The following is a 27,054-nucleotide window of genomic DNA, read 5'->3' as shown; positions in this document are numbered from 1 at the left end:
GACTCATGGTTTGGACAGGACCGGAGTGGGCCACAGCTGTCGCAAGGAGACTCGACTCAAGAGACTGGAGCCTGAGGGGGGAGCACAAAGTGCTTTGGGGGACACTCGGGGTGCTGAGGATATGGGTGGAGGACAGGTATGAGGTGAGTAGTAGCAGGAGTAGGAAGCAAGTGGCAAGTTCCAGAACCCCAAGGTTTGCTGGTGTCATGAAGAGACCCTTCCACTCCCCCAACTTTTTTTTTTTTTAAGCTTTGTATATTTAGTTAGAATACAAAATAGTGCTGAGGAGACTGCATAACAGTTATGCAAAAAGGTTTTCATGCCTGAGGCTCTGAGGTCCAGGTTCCATCCTGAGCCAGAGTTGAGCCGCACTCTGGGCTCTCTCATTAAAAAATAATAAAGATTGGAGTCGGGCGGTAGTGCAGCGGGTTAAGCGCAGGTGGCGCGAAGCGCAAAGACCAGCCTGAGGATCCCGGTTAGAGCCCCCGGATCCCCACCTGCAGGGGCGTCACTTCACAAGTGGTGAAGCAGGTCTGCAGGTGTCTCTCTCCCCCTCTCTGTCTTCCCCTCCTCTCTTTCTGTGCTGTCCAACAACAACAACATCAATAACAACAACAATAAAACAAGGGCAACAAAAGTTTGTAAATAAATATTTTTTTAAAAAAACATAAAAAAAATAATAATAAAGATGTAGGTGCAGTGGCCTGGGAGGTGGCGCAGTGGATAAAGCACTGGACTCTCAAACATGAGGTCCTGAGTTCAATCCCCGGCGGCACATGTACCAGAGTGATATCTGGTTCTTTCTCTCTCCTATCTTTCTCATGAATAAATAAATTAAATATTTCAAAAAAATAAATATACAAAGATTACTTTAAAAAAAAGATGTGGGTGGAGGGTAGATAGCGTAATGGTTATGCAAACAGATTCTCATGCCTCAGGCTCTAAGTCCCAGGCTCAATCCCCCCCTCACCACCGTAAACCAGAGCTGAACAATGCTCTGGTTAAAAACAAACAAAAAACCCTCTGAGGGGATATAAAAAAATAATAAAGATGATGTATAAAAGTAAAATTTTAAAAAATAAGACAGACCTGGAGCGGTGGTTCTGTGTGTTGTGGTGCTGGGAAATGAACCCAGGGCCTGGTGCATGCACAGCACCACTGAACCCCCCTCTCCAGCCCAAATATATTTATTAGAGAGAGAGACAGACAGACAGAGAGAGAGAGAGAGAGAAGAAACACCACAGCACTGCTCCAGCATCCATGCAGCCCCCTGTCACCACTCTTGGTGCTCCCGTGTGGTGCTGTGGTTTGAACACAGGGCTTTGTGCACAGGCGTATGCTCTACCAGGTAATCTGTCTCCTGGCCCCTGGATGACTGGTTTAACAAGTGAGACCAGGGGCTGGGAGCTTGCTTTCAGGGTAAAGCCCTGGCATTGCCAAGTTCAAGACCCTGGGACCACACGAGAGCACCACAGCACCCGCAGGGCTTCACAGGTGGTGGGGTAGTGCTGTGATGACTTTTCCTTTCTCTGTCTCTCTCCCCCCCTTTTTTAAAAAAACTATCTTTGGGGAATTGGGCAGTAGCGCAGTGGGTTAAGTGCATGTGGCACAAAGGACAAGGACTGGTGTAAAGATCCTGGTTCGAGCCCCCGGCTCCCCACCTGCAGGGGAGTCTCTTCACAAGCGGTGAAACAGGTCTGCAGGTGTCTGTCTTTCTCTCCCCCCTGTCTTCCCCTCCTCTCTCCACTTCTCTCCATCCTAACAACAATGACATCAATAACAACAACAATAAAAACTAAAACAAGGGCAACAAAAGGGAAAATAAATATAAATAAAATAAAAAAGAGTAGTACTTCAAAAAAAAATAATAAAAAATAATTGTATTCTCTATATTTATTGGATAGAGACAGCCAGAAGTCAAGAGGGAAGGAGGTGGTAGAAAGGGAGAGGAGAGACACCTGCAGCCCTGCTTCACCGCTCACAAAGCTTTCCCCCTGCAGGTGGAGACTAGGGGACTCCAACCCAGGTCCTTGTGTTTTATAAGATGTGTGTTCAGCCAGGTGTGCCGCCACCTGGCCTCAAAAGATTTTTGTTTATTTATTAGTGAATAGAGACAGAGAGAAATCAAGAGGGGGAGGGAGAGGGAGAGAGACAGAGAGACACCTGTAGCCCTGTTTCACCACTTGGGAAGTTTTCCCCCTGCAGGTGGGGATAGGGACTTGAACCCAGGTCCTTGCACACTGTAATGTATGTACTTAACCAGATGCACCACCGCCTGGCCCCTTCTCTCCCCCCTTTTTAAACATTTTTTAGAATTTATTTTTAAATTTATTTATTTTCCCTTTTGTTGCCCTTTTTGTTGTTGTTGTAGTTGTTATTGTTGTTAGAACACAGAGAAATTGAGAGAGGCGGGGAAGACAGGGGTAGGGTGGAAGAGATAGACACCTGAAAACCTGCTTCACTGCCTATGAAGCGACTTCCCTGCAGGTGGGGAGCCGGGGGCTCAAACCAGGATCCTTAGGCTGGTCCTTGCGCTTTGCGCCACGTGCGCTTAATCCTCAGACAGAGACCAGAGCACCGCTCCATCGTTTTATGCAGTACCAGAGGCTGAACCCAGGGCCTTACATATAAGACAGGCCCTGTACCAGCTGAGCCATGTCTAAGGCTGCCACACAACCTGGGAGAGTCCCTGACTCTGGCCTCTCTCCTCCCTAAGCCGTGGGCCCCCAAACAGGCCAGGCCCCAGGCTGGAGGTCCCACTTCTGGCTCCTCTGAATGCCCTGTGTGACCTTGAGCAAGTTCGCTCCTGACTTTCCTCCTGTCTGTAAGGTGGGTGCTGGACCCCAGGTCTCTCGAGGATCAAATATTCTGTAGTGCTGAGACCAAGCAGGTGACTGTCCCTAGCATGGGAGGGCCCAGACCGTGTGACTCTTGGCGGGCTAGGCCAACCTCCCGGTCTGAGCTGGGGCCCCGGGCCTGCAGCTACCTCTGAGCTACACTGTCCCCTCGCAGCTCTATGCCAAGCTGCAGGCGGTGAAGGCAGAGATCCAGGACCAGCACGACGAGTACATCCGTGTGCGGCAGGACCTGGAGGAGGCGCAGAATGAGCAGACCCGGGAACTCAAGCTCAAGTAGGCCCCCGGGCACTCACCTACCTGGAGGTCCAACTGTGAGGGAGGAGGGGGAGTCCCAGGTGTGGGAGCTTCCCCCTCCCTCTTTGTGGCAGACCCCCCCCCCTCCAAACTGTGTGCTCACCTGGCCCCAGGTGTCACCCCAAGAGCCCTGCCTCTCCATTCCCTGCATCAGAAGTCATGGTTTACAAGCTCTGGGACTCCTCCAGAGGCCTCCCCACAAGTCCTTGACCCCACCCGTGGCTTCCTGTCTTCCTGCTCCCAGCCCTCCCACCTTCACACATGCCCTGTCCCCCCGCCTCTGCAGGTACCTGATCATCGAGAATTTCATCCCCCCAGAGGAGAAGAACAAGATCATGAACCGGCTCTTCCTGGACTGTGACGAGGAGCAGTGGAAGTTTCAGCCTCTCGTGGCAGCCGGAGTGTGAGTGTGGCCAGGGGCCTGGGCCTGGGCGGCGAGTAAGGGCGGACAGAGTTAAGGAGTGTGTTGTTTTATTGGCTTGTTTTTTGTTTTTCATTATCTTGGTACACTTGAGCTCTGCTGGGTCTTTACAGCTGCTCAGCTCCACCCCTTCCAGAAGGTTTTGTTTTGTTTTTAATTTATTTTGGATAGAGACAGAAGTTGAAAGGGAAGGGGAGATAGGGAGAGAAAGGGATACCTGCTATACTCTCACCACTGAAGTTGTTTCCCCACTACAGGTGGGGACCAGGGGCTTGAACCCGGCCGGGTCCTGGCACACTTTTAATACACACTACAGTATGTACTCAACCAGGTGCACCAACGCTCAACCCCCTAGATTTTTAAAAAATATTTATTTATTTATTTATTCCTTCCTTTATGTCGTCCTTGTTGTTTTCTCATTATTGTAGTTGTTGTTGTTGTTGTTGATGTCGTCATTGTTGGACAGGACAGAGAGAAATGGAGAGAGGAGGGGCAGACAGAGGGGGAGAGAAAGACAGACACCTGCAGACCTGCTTCACTACTTGTGAAGCGACTCCCCTGCAGGTGGGGAGCCAGGGGCTCGAACCGGGATCCTTAGGCCGGTCCTTGCGCTTTGCACCATCTGCGCTTAACCTGCTGCGCTACCGCCCGACTCCCGATTTTTTTTTTTTATAGGAAGAGACAGAATAGGAGAGAGAGAGACAGAGACAGTCGCATCTGTGCTGGGGCCTGAGCTGTCATGTCCAGTAAAGTGTGCACTCTCCTGGCCTGAGACAGGTTTGTGGCTACCTGGGACAGGAGGGGGCTGGGCTGATAAGAGGCTGTAAGTCACAGGACTGAATGCAGCAGTCTCCAAGAAGGAGGGACATTCAGACAAAACTGAAGTGTCTCAGTGACTTGTGCTGCAGAAAGTATCCCATGGGGGGCTCTGGGTTACCAAGTGTGGAGCCTTGGGTTCAAGCCCCACTGCCACATGGGAAATTGGTGCAGGATAAAGAGTGTTGCTTTAGAGTCTTTCTCTTTCTCTCTCTGTCACCTCTCCTTTTTTTTTAACCAGAGCACTACTCAGCTCTGGCTTATGGTGGTGCTGGGGATTGAACCTGGGAGCTCAGAGCCTCAGGCAGGAGTCTTTTGCAGAACCCTTATGCTGTCTCCCCAGCCCGTCTCCCTCTCTCTCAGTAAGCAAAACAATACCATGAGAGACCCAAGGAAAGTGAAGGAGTATCTCTGTTGACTGTCCCCACAAGGTGACATTTGATCTGTGTGGCCAAATTCAGACACTTGCCAGGCACCAGAAAGGGCAACAGTGGTTACTGTTTGCTAAGCATTGCTTTGTGTGTGTGAGGCTCTGCAGAGGGGAGGTGAACTTAACACTCTGAGAGCTCACGCCCCGGCGAGAGCAGAGGAGGAACTGGGTCAGAAAACGGCAAGGGTGTGGCCCAGCCGCTCAGCAGCAGCCATGATTCAGCGGTTTCCACCTGTTTCCAGGGCACAACCCTTGTTAGTTACCCTCTGCGTCTTTTGCTGGTGTGTGGCTCCCTCTGCTGGTGGCCGGAAGAACAAGTCTGGATTTCCAAACCCAATAAACGGACTCCCTTACTGAGGGGAAAAGTATTGTCCTTGAATTGACCGACTGCAAACAGGTGCGTAGGAGGCCAGAGGTCCGTGCACATCCCTGAAGAGTCTGCCCTTGCTCTGGGGGATGACTCCAAAGCTGGGCCAAAAGCTTCTCACTGGAGCGTCAGGCCCTGATCCATCCACGGTCCCTAGCCCCTGGGGCACTGAGCGAGGTGGCTTTGCTCCAGTGTTCCTTTGGACATGAAATCCCCCGTCCAGTCTAGTAGAGACACGATCCCTGCGGCATCCAGTCTTACGCTGTCTCCTGCTGGGATCTGCCAGGAGCTGGATTCTGAAGAGTCAAATTCAAAGGTTCCTGGATCTGTCATGGGACTTTATTCATTCATTCATTCATTTGTTTATTTATTTATTTATTTTCAAAGCTCTCAGCTGATTCTGCCAGGAAGCCAGGTTTGAAAATCATTCCTCCATTGTCCTCTGCCAGAGAAGCAAGCATGGTGAAGTGTCTGCTCTCTGGGCTTATCTAATTGTGCTTAGAAAAGTTCTTGAAGAGAGCCAGGGAAATAGCATAATGGTTATGCAAATAGACTTTCATGCCCAGAGGTCCCAGGTTCAATCTACTGTGCCACCGTAAGCCAGAGCTGAGCGGTGTTCTGGTGAAAGAAAGGGGGGGGGGTAGTGCAGTGGGTTAAGCGCACATGGCACAAAGCACAAGGACCAGCGTCAGGATTTAGGTTCGAGCCCCCAGCTCCTCCCCCTTTGTCTTCCCCATCTCTCTCCATTTCTCTCTGTCCTATCCAACAACATCAATGGCAACAATAACAGCAACAAGGGCAACAAGATGGAAAAATGGCCTCCATGAACAGTGGATGCATAGTGTAAGCACTGAGCCCCAGCAGTAACCCTGAAGGCAAAAAAAAAAAAAAAAAAGTTCTTGAGGGCACCGGACAGTATGCCAGTCAGGAGATTTATTTACATTAGGTGGAAATCAGATGAGAGAGACTCTAAGAAGACATTTATTTTAAACCTTCACATCGGCGCAGTTCTGCCATTCCCTTCAGGCCCTTCTCCCCCTTTGCAGACTGAAGGTGAGAGACGGGAAAAGGGACCACTGCAACGCTCCACTGTTGAAGTTTCCTTGTTCTGTGATACCCTGTGTAGTGACTGCGTTCTTGAGCCCCATGATCAAGTGTGTGCCCTACTGGATGAGCTATCTCCTGGCCTCCTATTTCTGCACCTTTTTTAAAAAATTTATTTTCCCTTTTGTTGCCCTTGTTTTTTTTTTTCATTGTTGTTGTAGTTATTATCGTTGTTGTTATTGATGTTGTCGTTGTTGGATAGGACAGAGAGAAATGGAGAGAGGAGGGGAAAACAGAGGAGAGAAAGATAGACACCTGCAGACCTGCTTCACGACCTGTGAAGCGACTCCCCTGCAGGTGGGGAGTCCGGGGCTCCAACCGGGACCCTCACGCTGGTCCTTGTGCTTTGCGCCACATGCGCTTAACCCACTGCGCTACCACCTGACTCCCTTCTATATCTTTTTTAAGTTTAATTTATTTCTTTAAAAATAACCCCAACAACTTAAAAATTAAATTGCAGGAGTCGGGCCGTGGGTTAAGCACAGTGGATTAAGCGCAGGTGGCGCAAAGTGCAAGGACCGGCGTAAGGATCCCGGTTCGAGCCCCCGGCTCCCCACCTGCAGGGAGTCGCTTCACAGGTGGTGAAGCAGGTCTGCAGGTGTCTTTCTCTCTCCCTCTCTTTCTTTCCCTCCTCTCTCCATTTCTCTCTGTCCTATCCAACAACGACGACATCAACAACAACAACAATAAGAACTACAACAGCAATGAAAAACAAGGGCAACAAAAAGGGAAAATAAATAAATATTAAAATTAAATCGCTTTTTCTTTTTGCAAAAGTAAAATGGTTTGTGTGTACTGAAAATGCACCCAGAGGGCTTTGTTTTTTTAGGCTTAAAACAGCTGCTGTAAAATAAGCACACTTAAAATGACTTTAGAGCAGGTGCCAGTATGTATATTAAAAAAAGAGGCCTCCACAATATAGGTGGCGTCGCCTATCCTGGCCCCTGGCCTGTCCCCTTCTCTCCTGCTGTAAATGCAGGTGTGCTCTGTCCAGACTCTGCACCCCCGGGGGACCCCCCACACTGCTCCGGGCTGGAGGCCGAAGCTGGCTGCCTGTGATGCTCTTCTCCCACCTCCCTCCTCTCAATTTCCCCACCATCCTTCCTGCCCGGAAAAGTCATGCAGAGAGAACGCTCTAGTGTTTTTCTTTGCAATCAGGAAGTGTGAAAACTCCGATCATTCCTCAAAAACCATTTGCTTCCGCTCACCTCTGCAGTGCTTTCCGTTTCTCTGGCTCTTGAGTCAGTTCCCAACTCCCTCTCCCCCCCTTCTCTCTTTCTTTCTCTCTCTCTCTCTCTCTCTCCCCCTCCCTCTCTCTCCCTCCCTTCCTCTCTGCAGACCTGCTTCCTCCCAGCCTGCAATTGCAACTTAGTGAGTGGTGCATAGGACCCCAGCTGGAGGGCGCCTTAAAATTCTATGTTGAAAATGTAAAGAAGAGAAGAGGCCCACGAGCTTAGCTTTGGGTTCTTCCTTGTGAAATTGGGACAAGAATTTCCACATGTGGGATATAGACTTAAAGAATGCATTTGTGGGGAGTCGGGCGGTAGCACAGCGGGTTAAGTGCACGTGGTGCAAAGTGCAAGGACCTGTATAAGGATCCCGGTTCAAGCCTCCGGCTCCCCACCTGCAGGGGAGTCGCTTCACAGGCGGTGAAGCAGGTCTGCAGGTGTCTGTCTTTCTCTCCCCCTCTCTGTCTTCCCTTCCTCTCTCCATTTCTCTCTGTCCTATCCAACAACAACATCATCAACAACAGCAATAAAACAACAAGGGGAACAAAAGGGAATAAACAAATAATTTAAAAAAAAAAAAAGAGAAGAACACGTTTGTGGGTGGGCAGGCAGGAGTGCACCAGGTTAAGCGCACATAGTACGAAGCACAAGGATCCAGGTTTGATCCCCCAGTTCCCCACCTGCAGGGGCGCCACTTCACATGTGGTGAAATAGGTCAATAGGTGTCTGTCTGTCTCTCTCCCTCTTTATCCCTCCCCCGTCCTCTCTCAATTTCTCTCAGTCTTATCCAATAAAAGAAAAAATGGCCACCAGGAATAATCTGCTTGTGCAGGCACCGAGCCCCAGTGAAAAACCTGGAGGCAAAAAAAAAAGAAAAGAAAATATTTGGGAGCCGGGCGGTGGCTCAGCGGGTTAAGCGCACATGGCACAAAGTGCAGGGACCGGCATAAGGAGATCCCGGTTTGGGCCCCCGGCTCCCCACCTGAGGGGGGTGTCGCTTAACAGGCAGTGAAGCAGGTCTGCAGGTGTCTGTCTTTCTCTCCCCCTTTCTGTCTTCCCCTCCTCTCTCCATTTCTCTCTGTCCTATCCAACAACAACAACAATAAACAACAAGAGCAACAACAGGGAAAAAAATTAAAATAAAATAAATTTTTTAAAAAAAGAATGCATTTGTGTTGGCTGGTGAAATAGCTCACTTGGTTAGTGTGTGTGACCCAAGTTCAAGCCCAGCCCCCACTACACTGAAGGAAGCTTTGGTGCTGTGGTCTCTCTCTCTCTCTCTCTCTCTCTCTCTGCTTTCTCTGTCTTCTCTGTCTATATCTTAAAATAATAAGTTTGTGACCTGGGTGACACAGTGAGCAAAGTGTGTGGGCCCCTCAAGCATGAAGTCCATAGTTTGATCCCAGACAACAGATGTGATGCTCTCTGGTTCTCTCTCTTGTTCTGTCACATTAATATATGTGTATTTAGTGACCCCAGAGGTGGTGCAGCAGGTAGAGTGCCAGATTTCCAAGCATGAGGTCCCAAGTTCAAATCCCTGAACCATATGTTCCAGAGTGGTGCTGTGGTTCTCTGTGTTCCCACCACCGCACTTTTTTTAACTCTCTTGTTAGTAAATATTACTTTAAAGTCTTTAAACATTTTTTATTATCTTTATTTATTGGATAGAGACAGCCAGAAATCGAGAGAGAAGGAGGAGATAGGGAGAGAGACAGAGACACCTGCAGCACTGCTTCACCACTCGCAAAAGCTTTCCCCCTGCAGGTGGGGGCCAGGGGCTCGAACCTGGGTTCTTGCTCAACCAGGTATGCCACCACCTGGCTAAAATCTTTTAAAAAAACGTAGATAGGAGAGAAGGACAGTGTGGCTGCCTGTTAGAATAGATCTAGGCTCCGGGCTCAGTGTCATGTGGGTTAAACAGAGCTTGGAGACAGCCTAGTTTGCTGTAAACTTCTCTCAGATACCAGCATCCGCTTAGTGGTGTCCCACTCAGAGGCACGAAAACTTCCTCTCGTGACATTTTCTTCACCTGGATTTTCTTGTGGTTCCTGGTTTTCCCTGCAGCCAGCAAGGTTTTTTATTTTTTTGCGGAGGGGAGGGGGGGAACGCAGCTGTGTTCTTAATAAGAGTCTTTTCTCTAATAACACACCCCCTCTATGTTCTCCATCTATCTGGCTAGAGTTCCTCAGAAACTTCTTCACAATTATGGTTAAGAACATTCACAACAGGGAAGTCGGGCGGTAGCGCAGCGGGTTAAGCACAGTGGTGCAAAGTGCAAGGGCCACCGTAAGGATCCCAGTTCGAGCCCCCGGCTCCCCACCTGCAGGGGAGTCACTTCACAGGTGGTGAAGCAGGTCTGCAGGTGTCTGTCTTTCTCTCCCCCTCTCTGTCTTCTCCTCCTCTCTCCATTTCTCTCCTATCCAACAATGACAACATCAATAACAACAACAATAATATCTACACAATAAAACAACAAGGGCAACAAAAAGGAATTAATAAATAAAAAAATTAAAAAAAAAAAAAAAAGAACATTCCCAACTAGGGGCCTGGGGAGGCAGCTCAGGTCAGAGCACAGGGCTCGCTCGCAGACATGTCTGGGCAAGGCTCTGGCTGCTCTCTCTCATGTAAGCATAAATAAATGTGGCTCTGAATCACTGGTGTAGTTTTTTAAATTAAATATCACAGTCCATTTTAAAAAACCACAAAAATGCAAAAGCAGTGTAAAATAGGGACCAGGTGGTGGCACACCTGGTTGAGCACGCCTGTTATAATGCACAAGGACCCCGGTTCAAGCCCCCAGTCCCCTCTTGCAGAAGGAAAGCTTAACAAGTGGTAAAGCAGGTGTCTATCTCCCCCTTCCCTCTCAATTTCTGGCACTCTATCAAATAAATAAAGATAATTAAAATATTTAAGAAATGTAAAATAGATATAGAAAGTTACATGAAGGGCTTGGGTGGTGGCTCACCTGGTTGAGTGCGCGTATTACAATGTGCAAGGACCCAGGTTTGAGCCCCCGGTCCCCACCTGCAGGGGGAAGCTTCATGAGTGGTGAAGCAGGGCTGCAGGTGTCTCTCTGTTTCTCTCCCTCTCTGTCACCCCCTTCCCTCTTGATTTCTGGCTGTCTCTATCCAATAAATAAAGATAATTTAAAAAAAATTTTTAAGTTACATGAAGTAAAAATCTAGTTATTTTTTTTTTTGCTGCCAGAGTCACCACTGGGACTCTGCCTCCACTGTTCCTCCCCTCCCAGAAGCCTTTTAAAGATGGGGATTTAGAGGGAGAGGGTGAGGGAGGAGAGGGAGAGAGAGAAAAAGAGAGGGAAGGAGAGAGTCTGAGACCCGACTCATGAACACTGCTCATGAAGCTTCTCTTCATTGTGCTCCCCAGTGGTGGTCAGGGGCTGGAACCCAGGTTCTCATACAGGGCTGAGTGTGCACTCTACCGGGTGGCCAGTCTCCCAGCCCAGTAATCACTTTTTTAAAGCAGCAGTAGGTGGCTAAAATGAAGTCGAGCCATCGTCCAGGGAGGTGGGGCAGTGTTGGAGCACAGAGCTGACAAGCATGTAGTTGCCACTTTAGTCCCCGGCACGAAATCTGCCAGAGTGACACTCTGGTGTCTCCCTCTCTTTTTAGCAAATAACTACATTCAGTAAAGAAATACATCTTTTTTTGAAAGTGAAATCAAGGCAGAGCCTTTCTCTCCCAGCCCACCCTGGGCCCTACACCTTCCAGGGCTGTACTTTTGCTCGCCCTTTGCCTAACTCCATTTTCTCTCTTTCTTTCCTCCTTTCTCTCTATGAAAATACTTTCTACGTTACTTTTATGAGAAAGAGGGAGAGGGTGGGGGCAGGGAGAGACAGACAAACACACCGGAGCACTGTTTAGACCTGGCTTATGGCAGTGGTGTGCTGGGGATTGAACCTGGTGGCATCTCAGAGCCTCAGGCAGCAGAGGCTTTTACATAGCCATTATGGAGTCTCCTCAGCCTTCTGACTGCCTTTTTTCTCCCGAATCTACCCAGTCAACTGCTTCTAGAACCACAAAAAGAAAGGAAAGAAAAACCAACTTCCTCCTGCCTGGAATCCCAGTTGTGGCCTAGGGCCCAGGTTGCAGGGGGGCTGCCCCGTACCCCTCCTTCCTCAGCTGCTGACTGGAGAGAGGAAGGTTCTCGAAGACAGCCTCCCTCGCTCCTGGGAGGAAGGGTGCCTTTTCTCAGTTCCCCCTAGTTAGGACTAAGCAGCCCTTTCTTCACAAGCATATTTAACTAATCAGGCCATTGTTCAGTTGGAGAATAGTGTACTGGGCTGTGGCCTGGAGCAGTCTGGGGGTGGAGACACTGAAGGCCTCTCAAAGGGAGAGGGACAAGGCATTGTCTGAAGAAATTACCTATAGTCCTGCCATCCCTTAGGAAACTTTGAGTGGGAAAACAGTTTCCCCCACCTCCCCTTCCATCATCTCCCCAAAAGCTGCAGGCTCACCCCACACACACTTCCTACACCTCTCAGACGTGGGATTTCTTGCTAGAAACTGGAAACCACCCCACTCCCCTCCATCAACTTTCTTGGGAAAGAAATCACTTTTTCTTTTTTTAAAAAAAAATGTATTTAATGGATAGAGACAGAGAGAAATTGGGGGACGGGTTGGAGAGGAGGAGGAAGAGAGACACCTGCAACACTGCTTCACCTCTTGTGAAGCTTTCCCCCTACAAGTGGCTTGAACCTGGATCCTTGAGCGTTATATGGTGTGCACATAACCAGGCGTACGCCTGGCCCCTCAGTCACTTTTTCTTTATGCTTCATTAAGTAAGTCATGAAAAAAAAAATTGTAAGACTTTGTTTACGATGACTTGAGACCAGAGCACTCAGCTCTGGCATGTGTAGCCCTGGGACTTAAACCTGGGGCCTCAAGCATGCGGGTCCTGCGTTATAACATTCCGCTAGCTCCCCAGTTCTGGGGGGGGGGGTCTTTTTTAAAAAAGAAGAAAAGAGATGGGCCAGGTGGTGGTGTACCCAGTAGAGTACGAACATTTCAGTGTGCAGGGACCCACCTGCAGGGGGGAGGCTTCATAAGCATGAAGCAGTGCTGCAGCTGTCTGCCTTTCTCTCTCTCCTGCTTCCCTCTCCATTTCTCTGTCTCTACCCAAAATAAATAAAGTACATAAGTGAGGTTTTGGTGGTTTTTTTTTTTTGTTTTTTTTTTTTTATGAAAAGAGAAAAAGCACTTTTGCAGCAGTTTTACATGTGTGACTGACTCAGGCTTTCATGTCTCAGTCGGGTGTGTTTGAATCGTGTTTATACAGAACTGCCCACTCAGGGTTGTGGAGTTGGAATGTCTGCAGCCTGGGGTTTTCAGTCCACAGAATTCTCTCTGTAACTTTAGCCCTCTGGCCGTTACAGCCCGGGCACCAGAATTCCTTTTCAAAGGCACCTGGGTGCAGCAGCTAGAGACGGAACTTTGGATTCAGAGCAATCTAAACGCTTCCTGTGGCCTTGAACTCAATTCTCTTCACCGGAGGCATTAGGGTAATATGTTAGCCGGAGGGAACACAGACTGGGCACTGGGTAAAGTCCGGATATGGCTGAGGCACCCACCGGATGTCAGGGACAGGAAACAACAGGAAAGGAAAGGGATGGTCAGACAGCTGGTGTGAGAAGGGCTGACCCCGGCATGGAGTTGTGGTGGCACTTAAAAAAAAAAATTAAGAATTACTTTACTTATTTCAGATGAGATAGGAGGAGACTGACATGCAGCACCAGGTATCGAACCGAGAGCCTCAGGCATGTGACTCCTGTGCTCTACCAGCGGAGCTATCTCCTGGGCCACCATTTTTACTTAAGGGGTGGGGGAGATCAGAGTGGTGCCCCATCATGTGTGGTGCTGGGGCTAGAACCCAGGGTTCACATAGACGAGGCTCCCGCTTTACCTGCCCAGCCTCTTCCCTGGCCCACATCCTAGTAATCTCCTCCTCCTCCTCCTCCTCCTCCCCCCTCCCCCTCCCCTCCTCTCCTCCTTCCTCTTCTCCCTCTCCCTCTTCTCCCTCTCCTTCTTCCTCTTCTTCTCCTTCTCCTCCTCCTCCTGCTTCTTCTTCCTCTTCTCCCTCTCCCTCTTCTTCTTCCTCTTCTTCTTCTTCTTCTTCCTCTTCTTTTTTTAAAAATTATTTATTTATTCCTTTTGTTGCCCTTGTTGTTTTTTATTGTTGTAGTTATTATTGATGTCATTGTTGGATAGGACAGAGAGAAATGGAGAGAGGAGGGGAAGACAGAGAGGGGGAGAGAAAGATAGACACCTGCAGACCTGCTTCACCGCCTGTGAAGGGACTCCCCCTGCAGGTGGGGAGCCGGGGACTCGAACCAGGATCCTTCCGCTGGTCCTTGTGCTTAGCGCCACCTGCGCTTAACCCGCTGCACTACCGCCTGACTCCCCCTCTTCTTCTTTTTTATATTTATTTTCCCTTTTGTTGCTCATGTTGTTTGTTATTGTTGTTGATGTTGTCGCTGTTAAATAGGAGAGAGAGATGGAGAGAGATGGGGAAGACAGAGGGGGAGAGAAAGATAGACACCTGCAGACCTGCTTCACTGTTTGTAAAGTGACTCTCCTGAAGGTGGGGAGCCAAGGGGAGGACTCGAACTGGGATCCTTATGCCAGTCCTTGGCAGGTCCTTGCGCTTTGTGCCACGTGTGCTTAGCCCGCTGTGCTATCACCTGCCTCTCTCTCCTATTGATGTTAACAAGTCATCTACCCTGTGACTGCAAAGATGCTCAGTGGGTAGAGTGCAGGGCTTGCATGTTTGAGACCCTCAGTTCTGTTCCCCATGCCACTCATGCAGGGTGGAGCACAGGTTCCATTCAGCCCCTGACACAGCGCGTGCAAACAGCGCTCTGGTGCTTTCAGAGCCAGAGATATAGCTCATTGGGAGGGAAGACAGCAGCATGGTTATGCAAAAAGACTTTCATACCTGAAGTTCCAGGTTCAACCCCCAGTTCCACCACAAAGAGCCAAACAGTGCTATGATTAAATAAATAAATAACTCTTACACAAATAGATTTAAGTGGGACTAGGGAGATAGCACCATTGGTAGCACAATAGACTTTCACACCCGAGGCTCTGAGGTCCCAGGTTCAATTCCTGGCACAACCATAAGTGAGAGCTAAGCAGTGCTGGTTTAATAAATGATTAATGGATTAGAAGTGAATGAAGCTGGGAGCCGGGCAGTAGCGCAGCGGGTTAAGCGCACATGGCGCGAAGTGCAAGGACCACCGTAAGGATCCTGGTTCAAGCCCCCAGCTCCCCACCTACAGGGGGGTCGCTTCACAAGCAGTGAAGCAGGTCTGCAGGTGTCTGTCTTTCTCTCCCCCTCTGTCTTCCCCTCTCTCCATTTCTCTCTATCCTGTCTAATAATGATAACATCAATAACTACAACAATAATAAAAAAAAACCAAGGACAACAAAGGAAATAAATATTTTTTTTAAAAAAGTGAATGAAGCTGCTGGGAGGTGGCACAGCGGGTAGAGTGTCCCAAGGGCTTGGGTGCGTCCCTGGTGATGCTCTGGTTCTCTCCCACCCTCTCTCTCATGAAACAAATAAATTATATTTGTAAAGAATTGTCAGCAACCTGGGAGGTGCCGCAGTGTTGTATTTTCAGACATGAGGTCCTGGGTTCAATCCCTGAGTGATGTTCTGGCTTTCTCTCTCTCTCCCTCCTTTCTCCTTCTCTCTCTCTTTCTCATGTTAATAAATAATTTGTAAGTTAAAAAATTAAAACTAGAGGTCTGGGCAGTAGTGTGGAGGCTAAGTGCACATAATGTGAAGTACAAGGACTGGCTCAAGGATCTCAATTCGAGTTCCCAGCTCCCCACCTGCAGGGGGCGTCACTTCACAAGTGGTGAAGCGGGTCTGTAGGTGTCTATCTTCCCCCCCACCCCCCACTCTATCTCGCCTCCTCTCTCAACTTCTTTGTCCTGTCCAGCAACAACAACAGCAATAACAATGACAACAAGGGCAGCAAAATGGGAAAAACGGCCTCCAGGAGCAGTGGATTCATAGTGCCGGCACCGAGCCCCAGCACTAACCCTGGAGGCAAACAAGAAATAAATAAAGTTTGGAATATAAATAACTAACTAAAGGGAAACACATGGCTAGTAATAATAATTACAACAACCAAACTAGCCCTTAGACAATGAAAACTCTGGGGATTATTGGAGGAGAGCGGGGCTGGGAGTGGAGGAGGCTCCAGCACTCAGACTCTGGCGGTGGGTGTGGTGAGTCACATACACACACTTGTAGCTATGAAGCCGTGCTTTTAAAAGCTTAAAATCATGTCGCCATTTAAGGCAACAGCTTGGCTGGTAGAGTGTACGACTTAGGTACCTGGGGCTCCGGGTTAATCTTGGCTATGTGGGACAGAGTGGTGCTCTGGTTGGCCTCCCCCCCTCTCAATTTTCTCTCTGTCTCATCTGAAATCAGTAATTTTGTCAGCCAGTGTTAGAGTAAAACAATACTGTGATGGCAGCTGTGCAGAGGGAGGGTCCTGGGAGGCTCCTAGGACCCGCTAAGAACACGATGCTATTGTCCTTGGTCTGCCGGGAGGGATGGGGGCGCCGCCTGGCCTGGCGCCGGGCTCTCGCCACAGCCCGCCCTCTACAGTGGGCTCAGTGATGGGAAAGAGGCCTGGGGCAGGGGGAGGCAGTGGGAAGTCTGTGGCCCAGTTACACTCCCCTCCCCCAGCCCCTTTCTGCGTGCCACCCAGAATAGCCCTGGCACCAGTACTGGGTCAGGCTGCCAGTTCACACTGTTCACTCTCTCAGCCCCGTCCCTCACTCCTGTCCTAGGAGTCCATGCCCCCACCCACAGTCCTTGGCCACCGCAGGCCCGGATGAGAGATAGTCCATTTCAGGAGATTCTCTTCCCTTCTTCTCTGTCCTGTCTACACTTCAGGACGTTGCTGTGGAGTACAGATGGGGTGTGCAGACCCACCTGATGCATGAGCACTTGTCACCTCACTGGCCCTGCCACTCCATCCTCTTAGTGCTACCACCAACCCTGAGGTTGTCTATATACACCGCGTGCGCGCGCACACACACACGTGTGTCTTGTGGGGCTTCTCACAGCCTAGTCTCACCCTCACCGTCCTCTCTAAGGGGGGCTAGCAGGGACCCCACTTTACCTCACAGCGAGGCCCAGTGCCCATATTCACGCTGGCCAAGCTGAAGCAGGAGGTTGCAGAAGGCGGGCATTGTCCCCTGGCTCTTCAAGGACAGAGTGTCCTGTCTGAAAGCTATCCGCCTCTTTCTGTTCCTCTGCCTTTTAGACTTTTTTTTTTTCCATTGCTCATTTGTATCCCTGCTTAAAATTAGCAAGTGGTACTGAGCCTGTGTTGTCATCTCAGCGGGCTCAGAGCTCTCCTCTCTGGCAGGAGGCAGGGTTGGGGCAGCAGAAAGAGTAAAGCACTTCCCAAGGAAGCAAAGCCTGAAGGGGCAGAGCCCGCGCTCAAGCTGCTTTTCTGCAAAGCTTGTGCCACTGTTCCCCCCAACTGAAATGACTCCCTTGTTTTCTTTTCCCATTTTGAACAATAGAAAGACTATACCACACTCATGAGATCACTCAAAGTAAAAGGCCTGGCCTGTCTTAAGCTGGATGGGCTTTAGGGCCAGTAGTATAATTTTGCCACCTTTGAAAAAAGTGATCTGGCACTTTTGTGCCTGAAGCTCCGAGGTCCCAGGTTCAACCCCCAGCACCAACATAAGCCAGAGCTGAGCAGTGCTCTGGTCCCTCTCCCCCTCTGTGTCTTTCTCTGTGTATATCTCTCCCATTAAAATAAAGCGAACAAGGGGGCAAGGCGGTAGCGCAGCAGATTAAGCCAACATGGCGCAAAGCACAAGGACTGGCGTAAGGATCTCGGTTTGAGCCCCCAGCTCCCCACCTGCAGGGGGGTCACTTCACAAGTGGTGAAGCAGGTCTGCAAGTATCTATCTTTCTCTCCCCCTCTCTGTCTTCCCCTCCTCTCTCCATTTCTCTGTCCTATCCAACAACAACAGTAGCAGCAACAATAATAACAGTAGCAAAAACAATGGGAAAAAAATGACCTCCAGGAGCAGTGGATTCATAGTGAAGGCATCAAGCCCCAGTAATAACCCCAGAAGGAAAAGAAAAAAAAGAATAAGACATCTAAAAATAAATTAAAAAAAAAAAAAAAAGCGATGTGGCCATGTCAAGGCTTCAATTTCAAGTTCAGAGCATTATAGGCTAGTATGGTTACTAGTTTAATTAACATACATTAAAATTTTTATCTCACTAACTAAAATGTATTTCAAAAACAAATGTAAAGTGTCTTTAGAATTGACAGAGCAGATGACTTCGCCAGTGTGTCCTGGAATCCCACCTCCCCAGAGCCCTGCCCCACTTGGGAAAGATAGAAACAGGCTGGGGGTGTGGAGAGACCTGTCACCGCCCATGTCCAGTGGAGAAGCAACTACAGAAGCCAGGAACTTCTGCACCCACAGAGAATTTTGGTCCATCCTTCCAGAGGGATTAAGAATAGGAAAGCTTCCAGTGGAGGGGATGGGACATGGAACTCTGGTGGTGGGAACTGTATGGAATTGTATCCCTGTTACCTTACAATCTTGTTAATCACCACTAAATCACTAAGAAAAAAAAAACGTTTTAAAAAAAAAGCGTGACCTGGCAAGATCTTGTAAAGGCAAAAACTCACAAGTCTGCAGCACAGCAGCTCACCCACACGTTGTGTTTGGGAAACCCGGAGCAACGGTCAGACGTGCAGTATCCTGGATCGTTCACTGTGCCTAGCAGGAAACATTAGCTCAGCCTCGATGCCATCTACATAGATGCCATGTCCCAACATATATGGAATGCTGTACTGAAACCTTACAGTTTTCAGTGTGTCTAAGCATTAATAATCTAGAACTGCATGGATAAATTTTTTAAAGTTTCTTGAGGGCGGGGGGGGGGGTAGATAGCATAATGGTTAGAGAAGAGACTCTTATGCCTGAGGCACCGAAGTGCCAGGTTCAATCCCCTGCACCACCATAAGCCAGCGTTGAGCAGTGCTCTGGTAAGGAAAAAAAAAAAGTTTCTTGAACACAGTGCAGTACGAACCCCATACAGCTCAAAATACAGGTAGAGTCACCGCACCTTGTAGATTGTGATCTGCCCTGTGAGTGAGGGGGCTTATAAGATGATGCGTGATGTTGGTAAGATCCAAACTCAAGAGCCAAGAACAAGGGGGAACAAGGTGAGAGGTTTAAAACCTATGCCTGCATCTTTTTATTTTTGCCTCCAGGGTTATTGCTGGGGCTCAGTGCCTGCACCATGAATCTACTGCTCATGGAGACCATTTTCCCCCTTTTGTTGCCCTTGTAGCCTTGTTGTGGTTGTTATTATTGTTGTTGATGTCGCTCATTGATGGATAGGACAGAGAAATGGAGAGAGGAGGGGAAGACAGGGGAAGAGAAAGATAGATACCTGCAGACCTGCTTCACCGCCTGTGAAGCGACTCCCTTGCAGGTGGGGAGCCCGGGGCTCGAACCGGGATCCTTACGCCAGTCCTTGCGCTTTGCGCCACATGCACTTAACCTGCTGCCCTACCGCCCAACCCCCTGCATCTTCTTTAAGAATTATTTGCGTGGTCCGGGAGGTGGCATGGTGGTAAAGCTTTGGACTCTCAAGCATGAGGTCCTGAGTTCGATCCCCGGCAGCACATATACCAGAGTGATGTCTGGTTCTTTCTCTCTCTTCGTATCTTTCTCATAAATAAATAAAATCTTTTTAAAAATTACTTGCTTTATTTTAAAATAATATTTTATTTTATTTTGCCTTCAGGGTTATCGCTGGGGCTCAGTGCCTGCACCATGAATCCATCGCTCCTGGAGGCTGTTTTTTCCATTTTATTGCCCTTGTTGTAGTTATTATTGTTATTGTTGTTATAGCTGTTGTTGGATAGGACAGAGAGAAATGGAGAGAGGAGGGGGAGAGAAAGATAGATACCTGCAGACCTGCTTCACCACCTGTGAAGCGACTCCTCTGCAGGTGGGGAGCCAGGGGCTTGAACCAGGACCCTTATTCTGGTCCTTGCACTTTGCGCCACATGCGCTTAACCTGCTGCACTATCACCCAAACCCTTCACCCTCCTTTCTTTCTCTCCCTCTTTCCCCGTCTGCCTGTCTCTCCCTTTCTGATTTCTTTATTTATTTATTTATGAGAAGAGAATCACTCTGGCACATGTGATATTAGACATCAAGCAAAGGAGCTCAGGCCCGCAAGTCTTGACTATATGCAGACGTCTTGACTCTAAGTCTAGGAGAGGAAGTGCTGAACTACAGGGAACTCTGGTGACATTTCTGAAGAGCTGCCAAACTGTTTGCAGAGCAGCTGCAGCCCGTTCCATTCCCCCAACCAAGCAGGAGGCTTCCGACTTCTCTGTAAACTCACCAGCATGTGTTCCTGTCTGTCTTCTTTGCATGTAGTCATGCGCATGTGTGAAGTGGGATCTCATTATGATTTCGATCTGCATTGTCCTCACAGTTAATGACATCAAGCATCTGCTTACTAGCCAGTTGCGTAGCTTCTCTGGAGAAGCATCTGTCCAGATCCTTTGTCTTTTTTTTAATTGAATCATTTTTTTAAATAGCCTCCAGGGTTATCACTGGGGCTCGGTGCTGGCACTTTGTGTCCACTGCTCCCAGAACCTTTTTTTAAAAAATATTTATTTATTTATTCCCTTTTGTTGCCCTTATTGTTTTATTGTTGTAGTTGTTGTTGTTATTGATGTCATCGCCATTGGATAGGACAGAGAGAAATGGAGAGAGGAGGGGAAGACAGATGGGGAGAGAAAGACAGACACCTGCAGACCTGCTTCACCGCCTGTAAAGTGACTCCCCTGCAGGTGGGGAGCCGGGGGGCTCGAACCAGGATCCTTACGCCAGTCCTTGGCTTGGTTTTGTTTTTGGACAGGACAGAGATACTATTGAGAGAGGAGATAAGTTGAGAGAAGAGGGGGAGATAGAAAGGGAGAAAGAGAGAGAGCTGTAGATCTGCTTCACCGCCTGTGAAGCATTCCCCTCTGCAGTCATGAACCTGGGTCCCTGCGCTTGGTAATATGTGTACTTAACCTGGTGCACCACCACCCAGTCCCCAAATCATTTGGTTTTTATTGTTGATTTATGATTTTTTAATATTTTTCATACAAGTCCCTTACAAGATATATGATTTACAAATGTTTCCTCCCGATTTGGGGCTTGCCTTTTCTGTCACTGAGTCATCTTCCTGGCCTCTTCTTCTTTTTTTTTTTTTTTTATTTTCCCCTCCCCACTGGCCTTTTCATTTTCTTTAATCAATCCCAGCACAAAAGTTTTGGGTTGTGTCTGAGTTCTAATTGTTGTCTCTGGTTGCTTGAGCATTTTCTTTCCTTTTCTTTAATATTGTTATTTATTTTATTACTTTTTTTGGATAGAGACAGAGAAATTGAGTGGGAAAGGGGAGACAGAGAGGGAAAGAGACAGAGAGACACCTACAACTCTGCTTCACTGTTTGTGATGCTTCCCCTGTAGGTGGAGACCTGGGGCTTGAACTTGGGTCCTTGTGCACTATAAAATGCCCATTCTACTGGGTGTGCTACCACCTGGCCCCTGCTTGAGCTTTATTATTATTATTATTATCTTTTTTATATATAATTTTTTTAAATTTATTATCTTTATTTATTGGATAGAGACAACCAGAATGAGAGGGTAGGGGAAATAGATAGGGAAAGAGAGAGACACCTGCAGCCCTGCTTCACCACTTACAAAGCTTTCCCCCTGCAGGTAGGGACCGGGGGCTTGAACCCAGGTCCTTGAGAACTGTAACATGTGCACTCAACCAGGTGTGCCACCACCCGGTCCCTATTATTATTATCTTTATTTATTTATTAGATAGAGATAGCCAGAAATTGAGAGGAGGAAGGAGATAGGGAGAAAGACAGAGACACCTGCAGCTCTGCTTCACCACTTGTGAAGCTTTTCCCCGGCAGGTGGGGACTGGGGGCTTGAACCTGGGTCCTCGAACACTATAATGTAATGTAATGCCACTACCTCGCCTCCCTGCTTGAGCTTTTGATATCACATCTTCCAGCATCATTTGTTGAAAAGCATGACTGGTCTGTACACCTTGTCAAAAACCAGTCAAACCTAGATGTATGGGTTTATTTTTGGACTTGCAACTCTATCTCATTGATCTGAGTCTGTATAGGAGACCCATGGTATCTTGAGTCCTACCAGCTTTGGAATCAGTTTTGACACTGGAACTTTACTGTTGAAGCCTGAGATGTCCTTGTTTTATGGTGTCCTTTTGGTTATTTTATGTTTCTAACTCCTGTGAAGGGACAGAAGAAGCAGAGGCGCTTAATGAAAAATCAGTATGAAAAATGCAGTCTAGGGAGTCGGCAGTAGAGCAGCGGGTTTAGTGCACGTGGTGCAGAACGCAAGGACCAGCGTTCCGGGTTCGAGCCCCCGGCTCCCCCCCTGCAGGGGAGTCACTTCACAGGCGGTGAAGCAGGTCTGCAGGTGTCTGTCTTTCTCTCCCTCTCTGTCTTCTCCTCCTCTCTCCATTTCTGTCTGTCCTATCCAACAGTGACGACACCAACAACAATAATAACTACAACAACAATAGAAAACAACAAGGACAACAAAAAGGGAAAATAAATGTAAAATTTTTTTTTAATTAAAAAAAAAAAATGCAGTCTAAGACCGTGAAAATAAGACTGAGTTTCGTCTCTTCATTCTGATGCTTGATCAGTCCTTTTTCACAGTAGGGAAAAAAGTTGAAGCAACCAAAGTTAGACTAGTTTTAGTTATTAGATTCTGTGAGAGCAAGGAGAAAATTCCAGAGCATGTAGTCTGCAGGTCCTTCGGGCTACTTTTAGGGTCCTTAATTCCTTGTAATATCTTGTTTTCCTTTTGTGTTAGAAAGAAGACCAGGGTCCAGGTGGTGGGGCCTGGTTGAGCACACTTGCTGCAATGCACAAGGATCCAGGTTCAAGTCCCCAGCCCTCACCTGCAGGGGGAAAGCTTCACGAGTGGTGAAACAGTGCTGCAGGTGTCTCTCTTTCCCTCTATATCTCCCCCTTCTCTCTTGATTCCAGCTGTCTCTATCCAATAAATAAAGATAATAAAAATAAATTAAAAGATATTTAAAAAGAAAGAAAGAAAGAAGACCAGTGGGACTGGGCTGTGGTGCACCAGGTAGAGTGCACATGTTACAGTGTGCAAGGACCTGGGCTCAAGCCCCCAACCCCCATCTAGAGAGGGGAAGCTTCACAGGTGGTGAAGCAGTGCTGCAGGTGTCTCTTCCCTTCTTTCCTTCTCTGTCTTCCCCTTCCCTCTCAATTTCTCTCTGCCTCTATCCAAATAAATAAAATGTTTGGAAAAGAAAGAAAGAAAGAAATTCAGTCTACTGCGTCTCTTCCTTGCAGCAACAACAGCCAAATGAAGAAGAGACCAACATCTGCAGTGGGCTACAAGAGGCCCATCAGCCAGTATGCTCGGGTTGCCATGGCAATGGGGTCCCACCCCAGGTACCGGGTAAGGCACTGGGAAATTGGGGGGGGGGGGTGAGCTTAAGGTGGCTGTGGTGCTCACTTGCCTGCATCCTCTCCTGCCTCCTGGGCCCTGCAACACCTATCTCCTGGGAGCCTGGAAGTCACTGAGATTTACTTGCTGCTCAAGTCTGATGTGATATCCACCTCCCCCCACACACACAGGCTGAAAACATCATGTTTTTGGAGCTGGATGTGTCCCCTCCAGCTGTCTTTGAGATGGAATTCTCTCACGACCAAGAACAAGACCCCCGGGCACTCCACATGGAGAGGCTCATGCGATTGGACAGCTTTCTGGAAAGACCGTCCACATCCAAAGTCCGGAAGTCCAGATCCTGGTCAGTCCCACCGTGGTTACCTCAGTGGGGAGGAGAGGTGGGTTTGGGTTGTACCCAGACAGTGATGGCTGGAGACCCCAGGGGAGGAGTTCTCACAGCAAGGGGACTAGTAAAACTCTCCCTTTGCTGTTGGCTGAATTTCCTGAACCCCTGCCTCCTTCACCCCCCTGCCCTCACCCACTTCTGCAGGTGCCAGAGTCCCCAGCAGCCTCCACCTCCGTCCACACACGCCTTGCCGGCCGCCGCTGTTCCACACCCCACACCCGTGCTAGACCATGAGTGACCAGCTTCAGTCATGCCTGGACCATCTTGTCCTCTGCTTGGTGTGTGTGTGCGCGTGCGTGCGTATGTGTGTGTGTGCGTGTGCGTGTGTGCGTGTGTGCGTGTGTGTGTGTGTGTGTAAGGGGAAGATGCCGGCAGACACCCCTGCCCGCTCTACCTGCCTCTTTTATTTAATTCCTGTTATTTATTCGTGAAGCTCAGTGGGCATGGGAGACATGCCCTCGCCTGGACTGCTGGGGTCACTTCAGAGCCTCTTCTCCTTCTGACTGTTGCTGACCCCCACCCCCTGCCCACCTGCCAACCCCAGCAGAGGGGGCAACTGGTGCCTGAGAAGCGAACACTCCATCTGCCTCATGCCCCAAGGTCCGTCTCCTCTGCTGAAGGTGGGTGAACACCCTCCCAAGAATTTTTTAGGCCTAGAAACACACTTGGTGTCTGGTGCCACCTCCTGAGAAGTCCGGGCCTCTGGGTCCAGCAAGGAGAAGCTTGCTGTCCACTCTCTGGGTCCCTTGGATGGAGGCCTTTTCAAGGATGTAACTGGCCTCACAAATACAGCCATGCTCAAGCCTGGGCGAGAACTCCTGGCTTTCCCACATACTCTGCCTTCCTTCCCCATCCTGGGGGGTGAGGAGTGCAGGGTCATTACCCAGTCCATCCTGGGAGCTGCAGCAAATGGAGACATCAAGGGGAGGCCCATCTTCAAGCCCTTTTATTTCTGTCCCCTCTGAGAGAAGCCACAAACCGGCTCCCAGTTCTTCCCTGCAGTCCAGACACTGCTGTTGCTTTCTCCTGGCTTCACAAAGGGGGTGAGATCAAACACACACACACACACTTCTAGCACCCGGCGTAGAGACCCAGCTGCACTCAGCCAGCTCTGTTCCTGAGACAACTCTGCTTGGTGGTGGGGCCCTGGGGGAGGCTCCTCACCCTCCTCTGTGACATTTCAAGGTGCCACCGGTATCTTGAGCAAATAGTAAATATCTACCAAAAAGACTAAAGAGAGAGAGGTTAATTTCCATGGACTTGACTTTTGGGTTTTTTAAGCGTTTATCTTGGTGCAGGGGCAGAGAGAGATCAACAGGAAAGCAAAGCTTCCCTCGCCCACCCCAATTGTGGGAGGCTGAGGGGCGCAGGCAGCTGACAGATGTGCCTGGCATTAGGTGCTTGGGATTTTGCACCAGAGGTGGGGGGGGGGGGTTGTCAGAGCCCAGTCATTCTCACCAGGAAATGAGCCCTCCTGGCACAGTTCAAGTTCGGCACAAAGGACCAAGCTGCAGTTTGGTTTATTCTGCAACATTGTCATTTTTGCTCCAGTCCCCGGACTGCATGGTTGGGCAACTCAACTGCCATTGGCCTTTGTCTTTGAAGGAAGAAGGGACAATTTGTCATCTAAGCCCAGGAGATTATTTGAGGCTCAGGATTCAAGACAAAGGTCTGGCTGCATCTGGGAACAGAGTTGTGTGCAGAGATCCCTCCAGGGGGCCTCTTCCCCCCCACTGACTGCTTCCTTGTTTGTGAATGAAACCACATGTCTCCCCTGAGCCCCCATTCATCACTTGGACACATCGTAGCTGCATTGTGCACCCCTCAACCCTCACTGTCTTAGAGCACAAAGTATCCCACTTCACCACCCCCGTCTGAGGGCTGGTGCAGTGGAGGAGAAATTCCTGCCTGCAGAGTTCTGTCTTTGTGTGTGGGCGTGCGCGTGTCTGTATGTGTTTACTTCCGCTGGAAAGGCCTTGTACTCAGCGTCAGACATGCTGGGAACAGGACTGGCGGGGTGGCTGGCTCTCAGTCTCTGTCTCTTCCTCTCTCTTTTCCTTTTTGGTGTATCAAGCACTTGATTGATAGACTAAGGGCCTGGATTAGGACCAAATTTCCGTGTCTGTGGCTATGATCTTCGTGTAGGACAGCAGTTCACACGTTGGCCTATTCTCGTCACTCTGTGACCATGAAGGACCCATGTAATATATAGATATATATATACAGCATCCCCTTGTCTCCCCAGTTTAGGATGAGGCCTCTGTGGAGCTGAAAGGCACCGCCGCCTGGTGCACCCAGCTGTCACCGGCCCCAGCCCTGTTCGGATTAACACAATCGATAATAAAGGAATGAGTATCGTTATACAACTGGTTGCCTGCCGTTTCTTCCCTGAGTTTCTCCCCACTTTCACTCCCTTTTGAGTTTTCTCCCTTCTCTAACTTGCTTTTTCAGAAGAGGCTCAAGAGGACGTTAAAGCCCAGTACCTTCAGATAGAAATCTGCTTAGTCGGGAGCCAGGCGGTATCGCAGTGGGTTAAGCGCACATGGAGCAAAGCGCAAGGACCGGCGTAAGGATCCCGGTTCAAGCCCCGGCTCCCCACCTGCAGGGGAGTCGCTTCACAGGAGGTGAAGCAGGTCTGCAGGTGTCTATCTTTCCCTCTCCCTGTCTTCCCCTCCTCTCACCATTTCTCTCTGTCCTATCCAACGACGACGACATCAGTGACAACTACAATAATAAACAACAAAGGCAACAAAAAAAAATTTTTTTTTTAAATCAGCTTAGTCAAAGGGACCCATCTGCAACTCATGGCTGCGGTGAGGGCCAAGACCTGTCTGAAGGCTGTGCTTCCACTGTGGTTCTGGCTGCTGGACCCAGCCCAGTGGACTGTGTGCCGGAACAAAGCTTCAGTATGAAAAAGTATTAAAAGAGCTGCCTTTCAGCATGAAAAGTATTAAACAAGAAGGCCCATGTCTGGCTGTGGCACACCTGGTACAGTAACACCTAACACCATGTGCAAGGACCTAGGTCCAAGCCCCTGATCCCCACCTGCAGGGAAGGGGGAAGCTTCCTGAGTGGTGTAGTGCTACAGGTGTCTCTCTCTGCCTCACCTATTTAAAAGAAAGAAAAATATTGTAGGAGGGCAAAATAGCTCAGTGGATAGTGTGCTGCTTCACCATGGGCAAAACCCAGGTTTGAGCCTGGCCACCACACCAGAGCACTGCCAGCTCTAATGTATGCAGTGCCAAGGGCAGAAGCTGGGACCACAGGCATGCAAGTCCTATGCTCTGCAGTGAGCCACTCCCATCCCAGAATTTGCATTAAAATTCTCTTTTAAAGATTGATTTATTCAAAGAGAACCAGAGTATCACTCTGGAACACACCATGCCAGGGATTCAACTCGGGACTTCGTGATTTAGAGTCCAACACTTTCTCCACTGCACTACCTCTTGGGCCTCAGATTCTGCATTTTAAATGAACACCCCCCCCCCCCCCCGCCAGGGCTGAGGGACAGCATAATGATCATGCAAAATGACTATCAAGTCTTGAGGTCCCAAAGATCCCAGGTTCAG

At 49.1% G+C, this 27,054-nt stretch overlaps 1 protein-coding gene across 2 annotated transcripts in view; it reads left to right on the top strand.

Annotated features, from left to right (window-relative positions):
* Positions 1–25,853, top strand: part of KIF3C (kinesin family member 3C) — a 65,022-nt gene extending 39,169 nt beyond the window's left edge. Inside the window, exons 4-8 of one of the 2 annotated variants that reach the window (XM_060186690.1) lie at positions 3,013–3,131; positions 3,439–3,555; positions 22,980–23,088; positions 23,268–23,440; positions 23,630–25,853. In XM_060186690.1, coding sequence (XP_060042673.1) covers positions 3,013–3,131; positions 3,439–3,555; positions 22,980–23,088; positions 23,268–23,440; positions 23,630–23,723 — 612 coding nt within the window. In that variant the 3' untranslated portion in view covers positions 23,724–25,853. Of the gene's footprint in view, positions 1–3,012; positions 3,132–3,438; positions 3,556–5,061; positions 5,185–22,979; positions 23,089–23,267; positions 23,441–23,629 lie in introns of those variants that run through there. The other variant, XM_060186691.1, reaches the window with a different exon arrangement.
* Positions 25,854–27,054: the final 1,201 nt, after the last annotated feature.

The sequence above is a fragment of the Erinaceus europaeus genome, chromosome 3 (assembly GCF_950295315.1).
Source record: "Erinaceus europaeus chromosome 3, mEriEur2.1, whole genome shotgun sequence".
Classification (NCBI taxonomy): Eukaryota; Metazoa; Chordata; class Mammalia; order Eulipotyphla; family Erinaceidae; genus Erinaceus; species Erinaceus europaeus.
Note: the sequence above shows the minus strand (reverse complement) of the source record. Positions and strands in the feature narration are given on the sequence as shown.